This window comes from Cupressus sempervirens, chromosome 11 (genome assembly GCF_028749045.1).
Source record: "Cupressus sempervirens isolate cs-2001-9-10 chromosome 11, ASM2874904v1, whole genome shotgun sequence".
Taxonomy (NCBI): Eukaryota; Viridiplantae; Streptophyta; class Pinopsida; order Cupressales; family Cupressaceae; genus Cupressus; species Cupressus sempervirens.
Window position 1 is genome coordinate 614,594,466 of NC_143128.1, and position 15,624 is coordinate 614,610,089.

The 15,624-nt window shown below is 33.6% G+C and overlaps 2 protein-coding genes across 2 annotated transcripts; both read right to left on the bottom strand.

Moving 5' to 3' along the window:
- Nucleotides 1-437: 437 nt before the first annotated feature.
- Nucleotides 438-3,857, bottom strand: LOC149531195 (endo-1,4-beta-xylanase 5-like). Its single transcript, XM_089808301.1, has 8 exons — nucleotides 3,791-3,857; nucleotides 3,667-3,701; nucleotides 3,339-3,567; nucleotides 2,946-3,121; nucleotides 2,460-2,558; nucleotides 2,195-2,341; nucleotides 1,098-1,736; nucleotides 438-1,006 (listed from the first exon to the last, which is right to left on the bottom strand). The coding sequence occupies exons 1-8, from the start codon at nucleotides 3,855-3,857 to the stop codon at nucleotides 671-673; spliced, it is 1,728 nt and encodes a 575-aa protein (XP_089664427.1). The 3' UTR covers nucleotides 438-670.
- Nucleotides 3,858-10,366: 6,509 nt separating this feature from the next.
- On the bottom strand, nucleotides 10,367-12,935 carry LOC149531196 (cytochrome P450 716B2-like). Its single transcript, XM_089811079.1, has 3 exons — nucleotides 11,996-12,935; nucleotides 11,053-11,237; nucleotides 10,367-10,669 (listed from the first exon to the last, which is right to left on the bottom strand). Exons 1-3 carry the CDS (start codon nucleotides 12,933-12,935, stop codon nucleotides 10,367-10,369), a joined length of 1,428 nt encoding a protein of 475 aa, XP_089667205.1.
- Nucleotides 12,936-15,624: the final 2,689 nt, after the last annotated feature.

Consider the following 15,624-nt stretch of genomic DNA (forward strand, 5'->3'; position numbering starts at 1 on the left):
AACAAATTACTCTTCAAGTTTCTTGCCGATGACTGGGCCCAAATTCTACTTCATGCAAGGGGAAAAGAGAAAAAAGAAATCTAAGTCTTTCTTTGTTCTGTTCAGTTATGGGGATCTAAGGATCAAAAGACTTTATATACTTTTATGGCAGTTATGGTTTTGCTGGTAATCAGCTGTATTTAAGATTTTATTAGGCTTGGGTGCCTTTATGGACTATGTGGTTAGTAGCTAGGTTGTTTCTTTTCTGGTTCTAGCTTTCTGGTAGCTTTCTGGTTTAGGGTATAAGTCTTTGCCTGCTGGTACTCCTGTTACCAGCCTTTTAACTGTTAAGGGCCGACCCCCTTGTTTTTGGTCGCTTTTAATTTCAAAAACATTTTCATTCTCTATATATAAAAATAGTATTTCCCTATTATTAATGGAAACTGACACATATGATATCTTGGATTAAAGACAATATTCCTTTATTCACAAACGATCATTTCGTAGTTTCTTCCACTCAATCCGTTCAAAGTAGCTCAACAGTATATTACAAAAAGCCAGTGCCACAGCAGAATTGATTACAAAATCAACAACCACTTGACATCACAACAGGGCGTTCACAAGCAAAAGGAAGCAAGCAATATTTTACCTCCATGCCATACAAAAATCAGAAGATCAATGATTTGTTGTTCTAAACCTGAACGTACAGATGTTGAATTCCGTTATCCTGATACACAGACATGGCTTGTGTAGCAGTTTTCCCGTTAAGAGAGACGAACAAGTCATAATCCCCATAAAATCCTTGAAAGTTGAAGGAACCATTTTTATCAGTCTCACCTTCCACATTGGTCATCCAATCCTGGAATAGTAATCTGTCAATTATTTCTCCTGCTGGCAAATTCCTCATGTTGTAGTCAGTCAAACACATTCTATAACACCCATTCGGGTGAAGAGCACTCCACATTATTATTCCTTCCACCGCTGGATGACCAAATCCTTCTCTCAATATCTGTTCTAGATATGTGGCCTGCAAAATTGAAAACCCTTATTCTTATAAATGCATTTTATCAAAATTTCAAAATCTGAAAACACAACAATACAATTCACACAGATCATACCTGTGTTTTATGATCAAAATTGCTGTTAACATCAACTTCAGTGAGCCAAATGGGTAGGCCAAGAGTGCCCAATTTGTCCAAAACTGCTCTCATGTATGGCAAATTTGGCTTGCCGAAATGGCTTTCGAGTCCAATTCCTTCCATAACTCTTCCAGAGTGTTTGATTTTCCTAAGCTTTTCAATGTAGGCATCGACAGTCGACTGAGAGTCGTGACTGGTCTCGATGATATTATAGTCGTTCATGAACATGGGCGTGCAAGGATCGAGTCTCTGGGCTGCCAGATAGAAGGCGTCTGAAGCGTTGGGGCCAAGTTTGTCCTCGTAAAATGAGAAATGCAGCATTTCATTGCTGACGTCCCAGTTGATGAACTTGCCTGCATATCTGCTCAGCACAGAATTTATTCTGCAATTGACTGCTTTCTGCAATTCCTCATTGTTCAGTTTGGTAACCCACAATGGGACATATTTTGGGTCCTCCCAGAATATATTGTGCCCTCGAACAGGAATGCCATTTGCATTGCACCAGCCTAACATCTGGTCTGCAACTCTGTAATTGAGATTCCCCTGTTTGGGCTCTGTGAAGTACCATTTTAACTCGTTTTCAAATACACCAGTATTGAATCTCTTCAGAAACCATCTCTGTAATGAATTAATCCAACAATACTTAACTCATCAGATTTTACAATCAGGTAATGTAAATTTAATGAATCTTAATCATGAATAGTATACTTCATTATTTACACATTTAATGGATTAGACAATATATCATTTGAAATAATATCTAAACGAAACTGTTTTTAGAACTTACTAAAAACTGCATACCCATGATCTTGAGAATTTATGAAAACCCACACACCCATGATTTTAGAATTTATCAAAACCTATGAATCCATGCAAATAAATATTGGTAAAGTTTGAATTTTCAATAAATTCTTACTTCCCAATTTCTCATGTCCAATACCTAAAATTCTTCCTAAATAATATAGAATCCTCCACCCACCCAAAAGAAAATACATTTCAACTGACAATAATGTATATACACTGCGCAAAATCTATGAGTGGATATGATGACATCAGAGCGCATAATTAATAATGACCTGGTACAGTTCATTTCCAAGAATGGTCTGAGCTATGGCAGAACCCAACGGAAACTTCCTTGATTTCTGCTTCACAGCCACGTTTGCTTTTTCCAGCCTGTTGCCCTGAACGTCTGTGACATGAACAACCACCCTTCCCATCCTTTTCTGTTGTTGGAATCGATAGAATCAAGATAAATCAGATAAAATTTTGAGTCATTATGAAATAAATTTTGAATTAATAGAAGTGGCCATCTAATGGAAACATTAAAGAGAAAGTAACTACCGTTCTAATTCTTTCTTCTTGCTGTAGAAGCCACTCTTCATCTGTAAATGGTTGGAGGGAGACGCTATCAACTAAAATATCAACATCTTTATTGCTACTCTGCAAATTAACAAAAAGTAAGGACATGATTAATATAACAATACATATATCCACTGTCCCATGAGAGTGGAACAGACCAGCAGACTGAATTTTCTTTATAATATCTATCTAGATATGTAGAAACTTTGTGCAAATCATCTTTTTTTAATAGTTGTTTTTTGGAGGCAGGGCCGTAGTCCTGAAACTTGCTCCATTGAAAGTGTGTTTTGAACTGCTTTCCCACTCATTGATGGATTAGTTACCGGGAGGAAAACCAAATTACATAGGCTCATAGAATTAAAGATCATTTTTTTTGGATTGACTTGGCTCAGCAAAACCTAATGTTTTAACCAAATAATTTCTTCCACTTGTACATGATAGATAAGAGAGGCATGATAAGTAAATAACCTCAAAGTAGAGCCTAGAATGAGTAGGAGACCATTCAGGAACGAAACCACCCTTTAAGAAAGACCAGCATCCATTTCTAGCAATGACATTTCCAGCACTAATGAAATTTCTACCATCCATAGACACAATTGCTTTCACCAATGCAGAGTTTTCAGCTCCTCTGATCTGCACCCATGCTGTTCACTGAATCCCTCAATTTATGGAGATATCAATTAATGCAAAGCTTCTGGTTAAACTGTATATTTTATGTGGACATTTGATATCACATTCAATGTTCCAATGTCCCATAATCAAAAAGAAAAAATAGCATAATGCACAATTTAAACAATAAACTTGTGCATTTTCATTGCCAATGAATCAAGAATTAATAGCATGGTACTACTGATTACCTACCAGAGAGAGTGTACTTTGCATCTTGGCTTAAATTTTGCAGTCGCTGTGATGGGGAATGATATGTCAATTGGCGGTTAGATGCCACAATATATTTGTTGCCATTATTTTGGGTTTCTATTTGTAACTTTGCGTTCCCAATTAATTCAGTCCAACCATGGATTCCATCTTCAAAACCGGGATTGACAAGTATGCCTCCATTGTACAGAGGTGCTGCTGGGTATATCTCGCACTATTAAAAAATTACTCTGAATCAAACTACGGACTATTGAACCCAAAAAGTTATCATCAGACTAAATGAATGCCTTAGCAGAGGATTTCACATACATACCTGTGTATAACCAGAGGTATCATAATCATAGGCCCCTGTAAGTGGAGATTCCAGATATCAAAAATCTTATCAAATGATCAAGATCTGAATAAATGAAAAGATAATACACATTGAATTCCCCTACCATTTGAACTGACCGCCATGTTCCAACAGAAATACAGTAAAAATGCTGTCAGTGAAAGGACCGCCATGTTTGAATGCTCCACCCACCTAAGAAATAATGCTCTCTCTAATATATATTTACAATTTTACTTTTTGCGTTTTCTGTAGAGGGCGACCAACCATTTTGTTTATAATTTTTTTTTTAAACAAATAATCAAAATGCGTCCAATTTGAATAGATATGTGGTCGAATCAGTTAAGCACAAGAACGCTTCAATGAAAGGAAGTAGTGGGTTTTAAAGCAAAAGGAAAACGGTGTTCTCACGTTACATGAGCATAAACGCAGGAAAAGTAAATGCAGCAGAAAAATGTGCAGAATTTATCTTGTGGTTGCAGGATTAAATGTTTGAGGATGGTGGAAGCAGTTATCAGTTATAACTACTTATTTAGGCATTGGGTTTATCACCACGTAGCAACTAAAAACCCCGCCATGACAAATTCTATTTTGAACGGTTGAACGTCTGAATGAAATAGAATCACTCCAATTTGACAAATCCAAAGTCCAATTTTTTATTATTGAAGTATAATCTCACCAAATGAGGTTTTTTCACCTATACTTGACAGACCTTTTTCAAAATTTCTATTTAGTAAAAATTTATTTAGAAAATTTGAAATAATGAGATACCAATATAGAAAAGTTGCAATTTTGTGCTCAATTTGGAACTTCATACATACAATTTGTTTAAATGTGTTTACTAATTTTAGATTTTTGCATGTATTACTAATTTATTAGAAAGTTTAGAGATGGGGCACATAACAGTAACTCCATGTTTCTATGTGACTGCTTAAATGTATATAAATTCAGATTGCAAAATCTATAAGCAAAAAAAAATTATTTATAATAATTTATGTACATAAATTGGAAATGTGATATTGAAGAGAAGAAGCAATGTGAAGATAGTTGACCATTTCATTAGTATGCAATGTTATTTAACTTCACAATCTCTTTTTAATTGTTAAGAAGATAAGCATACAAAAATATTCCACATAAGATATGGGGTTATATCAAGCACACAAGGGTCATTCAAGTATAATCTTAAATAGTTATTTCCAAAGATTGAACTTGACAAGTTCTATACCAATTTTTGTGTCCCTTTGGAGTTTATTGATTAATAACCAACTCTTTCACATATTCTTCATTATCTTCCATTTCGCGGGCCTTGCTTGAAGTGTTTGATCTAATTCCATCAATGGAGGTTGCACTTCCCTTCATTTGGCATGTAAGTATTCTTACATTTTTCATTTTAAAAAAGAAAGAGGATAAATTAGAATTCTTTTCTATTTTAGTAGACCATATATTTTTTAAGAATTTAAAATTAGTTGTAAAAAAAAGAGAGTTAGAAATAAGTTCATTTAAAAATATCATTTAGTAGTTTAAATAAGAAGTAAATTTTCTTAGCATGTTGAACAAAATAAGTCTAATAGCTACATGAGATCATTTTTTCCTTGATTCTTTTATCATTTTTAGAGCAATTGTTGCTTAAAAATGAAAAATAAGTTGTGCAAAAAGAGGGTGCTGAAATAAGCAGCAACAACTTATTGAGAAAAAATAGCAAAAAACCAAAAAGGCACCACGAATTGATTTCCCTCTTATTTTTCCTCCCTTTTTGTCTAAGTTTTAGTTTTAGAGTTTATTATGAATATTTTAATTCAAACATTCTATTTACGATGGATGCAAAATATAATGGCCATATATAGAATGTTTGAATTAAATAAGCATAAAAATATCATCACTTCATTGTTAAAGTGAGATAAAAATAAATAGATCACAAACACATACTGAAATACTAAAATCTCATAAATTGAGCATAAAATACCACTATCACTTCATTGTTTAAGTGAGAACAAAGTAAAAAAGTCATTAACACATACTCATATTTAAATAACCTTAAGAAAAAACTCAATAGGTAATGCAAATCTTCCATAGTATTACACTATGTACTTAATTCCATTTTCCTTCATTACAAACACATGATATCATTCAAATTGTTCAACCAATAATGTAAGTCTACAAATTAAAATTATAAGAGTTGAAGCTAAGAACAAGATAATCTAATCACATGACAAAGAATTCCTTATATATTCAATAGTCAAAGGCACATTGAAATGCTTATCAAAGCATTATCTGATATGGTATGATCAAACTAAATAAATAAGAATTTTAGTTGAATAATGTATCAAGTCTTAATACAAACACTAAAAACATTACTATTCTTCTTGCATAAAATTAATAATCTCAAATTTATAAAAATCCATTTCTTAAATAAGGCTAGCCCTCAAATAAATATTTCCCCCATTGCAACAAAAAATTCTTGCCTCTAACAATAAGTAGAACAAATCAAACACAATAAGTTGTAACCACTAGGTTGTACAACATATTTATCATATAATTGAGTCCTCACTATGCATGAAAAGGTAACCTATTAGCATTGATCTTCATCATTGCATATTAATGACTTCAAACCCAAAAAATCTTCTTTTGTAATCTTTTGAACAAAGCATGTGTCAAATAAGATGGTGGGGAAAACTCCCATGGGTTGTGACCCTTGGCATCTTTTGCAAGCAAGATATAAGGTCATGTGGGAATCCAACAAAGAAATAATCATTGACATATACTAGCTTCATGCACTCTTCAAGGACTTTGGAGAGTGATAATCACTAACACGTACTAACTAAACCTATATTAACTATAGGTTTGGTCTTTTTTTATCTATGTTAGAAATCCATGTCACTAATAACAAAGGGGATAATTTTCTTTTCTTTTCAAAAAAGTTGCAACTTAGTCAAGGTTTGTGAATTGCATTAATCTTTATTAATGCAATTCATTAAGTTCATGTATTAAAAAAAAAAAAAAGGTTTGTAATTGTTATTATGCTTAAGGTCCAAGATTATCGGGGTGGGGAGGGGTGGTGAATTAGTAATCCACTAACTTCAAACTTTAACCACAACTTAACAACATTGATAAACCAATATTAGATATAACATCTAATCATCTATCCATTCATTTCGCAAATATTTAACTTGTGAAACTAACACTAAGATAGCTAATAAAAGAATTCAGACAAGTAACACAATAACTCTAAGATTTCTATCATGGAAACCCTTGGTGAGAGGGAAAAATTACAATGGGGATCAATACCCATGAAAGTATTTTGCACTCTTCTGAAATGCCCCATGTTAAAGGCTTGGCCATGTTAGGAACTCAAAATGATGCCTAGTTAAGAGAAAACCATGTTAGGAGTTACTCAGTTAAGGGATTTAACTTGAACCTATTAAGATCTTTACCATGTTAGGAGTAACCTTGTAAAAGTATTTTGCAACTAATTAATGAGTCACCCTATAGTAAAGGAACTAAAGTGAGACTTTTTAAGATCTTTCTCACCCTATTAAAAGTGAGCTTGTTAGAGGCTTTAAACTTGATAACCTCTTTGTATCACCTAAGATGTAGTACTTTAAAGAATACTAAGACTAAGCAAAGAAACAATAACAACTAGGTTGACACTTATGAGGAGACCTTCAAAATAGAACTAAGAACAAACAAAGAAAAACCTTACTCCTTCAAGTAGCTCCAAGATGAAAAAGCTTTGTCCAAGTGATGGAGGTACATGTTCTCAAAGTATGCTTCAAATATTTAAATGGATTCAAAAATTGAGTGTAAAATGAGTAGGAATTTGAGCATGATAAGGGTATGGTTGATGGGTTTATTCTTCAAAAGAGCATTATAACACTAGCATAAAGAGTGGATATGAATGTGAAGGGAGAGGGATTCATTTTATAGGCCAAGGGGTAGTGGAATGGAGCTTCAAGATGCAAAGTGAAGGAAGGATGAGGGAGGGTAGGATGCAAGGAGAGAGAAGCACATGGATTATGCTTTCTCAAATCCATAGCCTTGCCAAAAGTGTCACAAGGAGAGAGGATGAGAAAAATGGAAGGAAAGAGGGGGGAAAAGGAATTATTAGGGGTTTGGAACTTTGGAGTGTGTAAGAGGTGTTTAAGAAGCCTTTAAGTTTTTGTAAGAGCATTCAATGCATGTGGGTGGGGATGTAAGAGGGGATTTGACTTTCGTGTGGTTTAGGATTTCATAATCCATACTTAAAGTTGTGCAAATGGTTAGGCTAATGATTAGGATTATATTAGAGGGGGACCAGGAGGCAAGTGAGCATGAGAGAAGTGCAAGTGGGTTGGATAATTAAATGGTTTAATTAGTTAATTAAATGGGTTAGCATGTGTCAATGAGTCAGATTGAGTTAGAACTAAGGATTTAGGATTGGGTTAAGTGTGTGTTAGGGGTTGAAGATTTAATTTAAAAATAATTATTTAATCAAAGGTAAATTTGGGATTAAATTAAATAAACATTATGCATTTACTTAATTCAATAGAAGAATAGGGATTTAATTAATAATTATAATTTTGGTTGTCATTTAATTTATCAATTGAACTATAGTCAATTAAATTAATTAATTAACCAAGGAATAGCATACATTTATTTAATATTTAATATTTAATCAACAATGCCTGTAGGAGATGACAAAATAGAATTACTTAAATGATGTAATCATATTTAGGTGTGTATATTTTACCCCTCTTTGACATAGTTTTGTGACAATACTACTTCAAAGAAAATTTGAAGATAGATGATGTGAAGAATATTTTTAGAGAAAAAAAGTTACCCTAGTTTTGAGTAGAAAGATAAGAGACTTGGCTATGTGATGCCCCCTCGATAAGGTAGTAGGGAGAGAAAACAAGGCCCAATGAGTTCTTGAGAAGGAAGAAAACTAAGACAAGTAGGAGGACTCAGACAGGAGAAAAGAGGGTTAGAAGGGGCTCATACGCTCACTGCATATGAGAGAGAATCCCAGTGAAATTATCCCCGATATGAGAAAAATTAATAAAAATGATATTATTTTCAGCCAAAAAAATCTCACCTTGAATTAGAAAGTTATTCCAAAAGACCACCACACCTTCTAAGGCTCCTTTAGAATAACACCCAGCCACTTTTCCATTCTTGAAAAGAGAAATGAATTCAACTTTATCCTTAGACATTTTGGTTTCTTGGATTAACATCACATCCAATTTATGACCCCTAATCACATTCCTCACTACATATTTCTTATGAAGGGCATTCAATCCCCTTATATTCTAGGACATGATCTTCATTTAGAACAGGGGCAGCAAACCTCTTGGATGGTCCTATCTACAATCTTCTTTGCTAGATGACTCCCAAGCCTCCTTTTTTAATTTTTCTTATTAGGGCCTAATTTCTTGCCCCCATGTCTGATTTTATGAGATTCTTGGTCACTTTATTGATAAAAATTGGAATTTGCTACTTAAAATCTTTCTTATGGTTCACAAACTGCCATGGTTGATCAGAAGAAGAGATCAAAGAGTCCAACTTTACCAAAGCTTCAAACTCTTGACCCAAAAATGATAAAAACATTTTAGGAACCTAAGAAAGGACCTTTGAAGGATTAGAGGACCTCCAAGACTAGACACCTACCTCCACAAAGTTCACTGCTACCTTCAGACTGGTGATTGGTGATCCAAGTAACACCACTTGGAAATTCTAGATCATCTCATTCGAAGAAGGGTATCCTACCATCTCAACCTCAACCATCCCATGGGGCCCTATAGATACATTCATTTCCTCACCTACTACTTCCTTAGAACTCCCATTATTGAACTTTTCTCCATGAAGAACATGATTCTCATGAAAGTCTTCCCTCTTCGATTACAATACCTCAATCTTCTTATTAGAATCAAAAGAATCATCCACAACCAAAGAGGATGCATTGTCATCTTCCAAGGGACTCCCATGCTTCTCTTCAATGGCATTATTGGGACCTTCAATGGAATTCAACACTACCAAGTTCTACTGGGGAGGGATAACTTGTACTTGTCTCATTAACTCCTTTGTACTCACCTTGACTTGATAACCACAAGATCTCTTATTTAATATTCATCAAAGTCCATTCAATTCAAGTTGATTCCAAACAAGTCATTATGATTCAAGATAATTTTGTTTCTTTCTTGGTGAGAAGCAGTTTTATTTTTATCATATTATCTCTCTTGTTATTGTATTTTTTATTCCCTCTAAATCTTGGGTGGCTACCTTCATAGCCAAATATTACATTTATTCACATTTATACTTGTAAATAAAAATAGAAATATTAAAAATATATTATTTAATCTAAAATTATATTTATATTCGTAAGAAAAATTACACTGAAGAAATATTCTTTCTCATTTTATAGTACTATACATTACAAATAAGTCATTTTATTATTTTAAAGAAAATATGCATTACCAATATAAATTCAATCACTATAAGTACTTTTATAGATTGAATTATATTTCAACATAAGTACTAGATAAATATACTTTAATCTTTAACAACTTATTGATTAATATGAATGTCGTCATAGATAGATTGAATTGTACTTGCTAGTTTATTCAAAGTCTTTCTCAAGTCCATTTGAACATAATCAATAGTATAAAAACAAACCAAAATATAGATAAATATGCTTTAGAATATTTATAGCTTATTTATTAGAATGGGGAAAGAGGTTTAGAGGTAGTCCATGGGCAGGTCGAGGTATGGGATCAACAATAATTTTTTCATCTACATCCACCAAATTCCATTCAAAATGTTTTGCTAAATTGTGAAGGAACACAAGTATGAGCATTCGAGCATATTCATTCCCAGGGCACATGCATGGTCCACCTCCAAATGGCACAAAAGTATAGGGAGGTGGTCCACTTCCTTCAAACCTTGATGGATCAAACTTGCTTGGATTAGGAAAATGCTCTGGATTGTCATGTGTTGAGAATGCTATCCAACATACCTGCATAGTAGAATTATTTATTAGAAATTTAACTAAAATAAAAGAATAATATTTGAAGACTATTAGATTTTAATTATATTTATCTATTTGAATCAACATTTTGGATCATATAACATAATCCGTCATCAAAATCAAGAACAAGAAAATAGAAAATAATAAAGCTTGTATAAAGACAATATTCTAACTAAAACATAAGTACATAATTTATTGATATGTGTAAGACTATTGTTTTCATGTAAGACTCCTTATTTTCTATTCTCTAGTTATTTATCCTAACTATAGATTATAGAATGTGATTAGAAATATTGATTTTTAAAAATATACCTAGATTATAAGCTAAATGCCTTCAATGTTGGCTTAAATTATAAAAACCTAACACCTACCTTCCATCCCTTGGGAATGATGTATCCACAATAGGAGATATCCTGAATGCACTTCCGCCATGAGACTGGAGCTGGAGGCTGAAGTCGCAATGTCTCTTGGGCTGCTCTCCATGAGTATTTCATTTTTTGAATGTCTTCCCACTTTAGTTCATGCCCTTTTCTTGCCCTAAAAATCTCCATTTGCTCTGTTATAGGTAGTTTAAACAAAAGTATTAAGGCATTTAAGATAAGAAATATCTCCAATTCATGATAATACGATTTAGTTTTATTAGGCTATCCTTAAACATCACACACTAAGAGAAAAATTAATATAGGAAAAAATAAGTCAACTTTAACTATTTAACACTTTTAGTCTAGAAATAAACCTTAAGGGCATGTTTGCCAATGGGAATACAAGGGGAATAGACATATGTAAATTCTTAAAATTTTGAATTTTTCGTTTGGATGCACCAAATTGGAATTGGAATACGAAGTAAAATGAGAATACGTATTCCAATTTTGGCCCAAAAATGAGGTTTTGCAATTCCACCCAAATAGGTGTTATTGGAATACGTATTCCTATTCTAGTTTTATTTATTTTAGAAAACATAAATTTTGGGGTCCGCAAATTCTCCATCAAATATTGGCTGAACCAAACAGAGAATAGGAATACGTAGCCCCATTTTCTATTCCAAAATAAGTATTCCAAAATAGCTATTCCTATTCCCACAACCAAACAGACCCTAAGAATGAGAAATAAACTTTAATGTATGATGTTTAAACCCTTTCATTTTGTTGGGTTGATTTCAGATCATATTTTATAACCATCGTCAATCTACCATCACACAAAACAAAACAAAACAAAATACGATTCTGTACTCATATGAGCCTTTTCCCACAGCTTATCAATCTTGAAAATTGAAAGAGAAAGATTGATAAATTTATGAAGAAAATCATGGTTTACCTTGGTAAAGTTGAGTGTAGCAGTGAGGATTAAGAGCCAGATTTCTGAGCAGAAACGCTACAGTGGCAACACTTGTGTCTTGACCGCCCTCTAAGAGTAGTATGATGTTATTCTTAATGTCTTCGTCCGTAAGTGTATTTCCATTGTAGAGAAGGAAGGATAATAGATCTTCTGCTCCCGAAGCGGACCCATTCGCCAGATCAATTCTCCTCCGTTGGATGTGCTTTCCGAGTACTCGGCCAAGATGACGCCTTGCATTCATGGCTTTCCGATATGGTGTTCCCGGCAGATCAACGGGAATTCGCATCATTCCCTTCACCAATTCTTCAAAGTGGGTATACAATTCTAATATTTCAGTGTCATCATCCAAGCTGATGAAGAGACTGCAAGCCACAGCGAAAATGCAGCGCCTGATGAGAGGAAAGGCCTCCACTTGCTGCTTTTCAAGCCACTCGCTCTTCACATGCTTCTCAACAATGGTGTCTGCTCTGCAGACAAAATTTTGCAGAGCTTGTGGCCTCAAAAATGTCATCAACATCTTCCTTACATCTTTCGCCTCCTCCCCAACTTTGCCAAGCAAAGAGTTCCCAAACAACATTTTAACCGAATCGGGCCAGTAGTGTTCAAAGAGCTTGTTTTCATTGTTGAAGAGAAATCGATTGCCCTCAGCACTGTATAAGACGGCCGTCCGGTGTCCAAACATGAAAGTCTTGAAGATATCTCCTCCATATCTCTTCATTCTCTGCTCAAAAAAGTCTCGATGCCTGTTCATTTTGGCAGAGAGAATAAGCTCGGGCATCTCTCCCAGCAGAGGCCATCCAAAGCTCCCCGGAGGAAGATTAGCATGCGAAGCCTTTGAGAGCAAACATTTCCTAATCATAACAAAGAGGACCACAAAAGCTGCAGCAATGATTAAGCCATTGCTACTTAGGATATCCATGCCTTTTTTTCTGTAGAAAGATGGTATACAATGGTGATGATTATATAGACAAGGGCTATCCTTAAACATCATAATTGTCTCTCAATTTGCCAAACGAAAAAACATTCTAGTTTAAATATAGCACGTTCTACCATGTTTGACTCGCCACTTACATTATGCAAGTCATTGTGGTTAATAGAGCAGACAATTGAAAATACATTGAGTTGCCACTTGCAGTGCAGTTTCTGCTAAGCACGAGTTTTCCCATGTTTGAAGTCAATACACTAAACAACGATTAATACGTCCAATCAAAGTATTATACAGCCTAGAGATCACTTCCTTCAAGGTATTACAGCAAGCAATGATAAATCTCTCCAATCAAAATATAGTCAACTTCCTTCAAGTTCTCAAATAATATTTTGGAAACTTCCTTCAAGTTCTCAAATAATATTTTGGATGAGATTGCGAGACTTTAAGCAAAGTTTTTCAGATAGTTTTTTAATGTGGCAATCCCAACTCAGCATTCTCACATATTCTATTACCAAGGCCCTATAATACTACCTAGTCTCTCCAATCAAAATATAGTCAATTTCCTTCAAGTTCTCAAATAATATTTTGGATGAGATTGCGAGACTTTAAACAAAGTTTTCCAGATAGTTTTTTTTAATGTGGCAATCCCAACTCGGCATTCTCACATATTCTATTACCAAGGCCCCATTATACTACCTAGTGTATTTCATGTCTTTCTAGGGTCTCTTTCCTATGACCACCGCCTCATTAGAGCATGTATTAACACAAATGGATCAATATAATGAATCCCACATTAGTGTCTTAATTATATAAAATAAAAATGTTCTTCAATCATTTCAAAATTATTTGCAAGTTGAATTTGAAGCCTTCTTATTTTCTTCATAATGTTGTGCATTATACTACCTCAAATTTTGAAAATAACCTTACCATTTATTAGTATTGGTCGGCACATTTCATATGCATGTCTTGATGACAATTGTGGCTCTACAAAATATAGGGTTGAAATTTCATAGGATTGATCTTTTTCTTTATGTAGTGTTTATGGCTCCCACATACGAATATACATCTCATTCTATAACACTAGTAATGTTGAGTCTCCTTATCTTTGATCTAAATATATATTATGGTCGTTGAATCAAAATTCTTTTTAAACACAAATTCAACAAAAATGTTCTTTGATCTAAATATATATTACGGTCATTGAATCAAAATTCTCTTTAAACACAAATTCAACAAAAATGTTCTATGATCTAAATATATATTATGGTCATTGAATCAAAATTCTCTTTAAACACAAATTCAACAAAAATGTTGTTTGACACATGGAACAAGGAGTTCCATGGAGTTCAATCATTATGAAATCCACACCATAAATTTATTTACTGAACTGAGATTTTCAACTTTCTCCTCTGTTATATTCCCTCCAAGGTTGTCTAACATGATGGGTAAGTGCACTCAGAGGGTGAATAAAAATGGGGTATAAGTGCACACCTTTTTTCTGAAATTAGGTACACCTAAACTTTGAAGAGACATTTGAGGGCTACCCACTCAAAATGCCAAGTATTTTAAAAAGTAAAAATTCTAGTACTATGAATGTAGTTTCTAAACTACTATAAAAATTTAAAACATATAATATTAAATGGGTCAAACCCTGTTTGCATGAAAAACTATTCCTAATTTTTTTAGAAAATTATAACATAGTTGTTTTTGTGGGTTGCACAAAATACATAGTTATTTTAGTATTTTTAAAAATCTATTTGGTATGATGATAGGTAAGAGTGATATCTAGAAGATGTGTATTATTTATAATTTTTTGATAAGTATTTTTATTTTAATAATATTTTGAAATGACCATATCCCAAAATTGCAATGCATGTTCGTGTGTTAAGCATAATTTACACCAAAATAATCAAAGATGAAAACACTTTTTTTCAAACTTGTGTAGAGTCAAGTATAGAACACTAAAATATGTAATTTATTTTGAATTTTATTAAGTATATCAATAGTTATAAAAAAAAGGTGGACATGGGCATATGCATCGAGTTGTGGTGCCAAAAAGATGACAAGTTATTTTATTTATTTTTTTCTAATTTTCAATAGCGCGTACGCGCTATTCTGATGTCCAAAAAGTTATATGATGGGTTGCAGACCCGCGGCCCATCATTTTCATTTTGTTTTTTGGCTCTCCAACAGCGCGTACGTGGGTTTGGCAGCAAAAATTTACCACCATTTTCCAAAATGCCTCCTCACCAACGAAATCCAAGACAACGAGCACACCCACGACGATGAGGTAAGTTATATAAACTTAACTTTGCATTGTTTAATATGTTTTCCATATTGTTTTATTGGTTTTTGATATTTTTTTGTAGGGTTTTTACAAATTTCATTTAGATTTGTTTATTTAGTTGGATTTCAATTGATTTTTTATCAGGAAATGTCCATAATCAACCGAAAAATCCACAAAACCCTCAAGAACCTCAAAATCAAAACCCTCCTTAAGAAGAACAACAAATTCCAAAGCCCGAACCAATTGCAAGAACTCTGCCAGGCACACAAGAAAATATAAGAAATGAAATACAGAGAGGCAAAACTGAATTAGAAAGACTCATTGCTCGGTTGAAAGAATTCGGACAAACCAATCCAATGAGGGCTCAATTGGCATCATCCCTCGAATCCATTA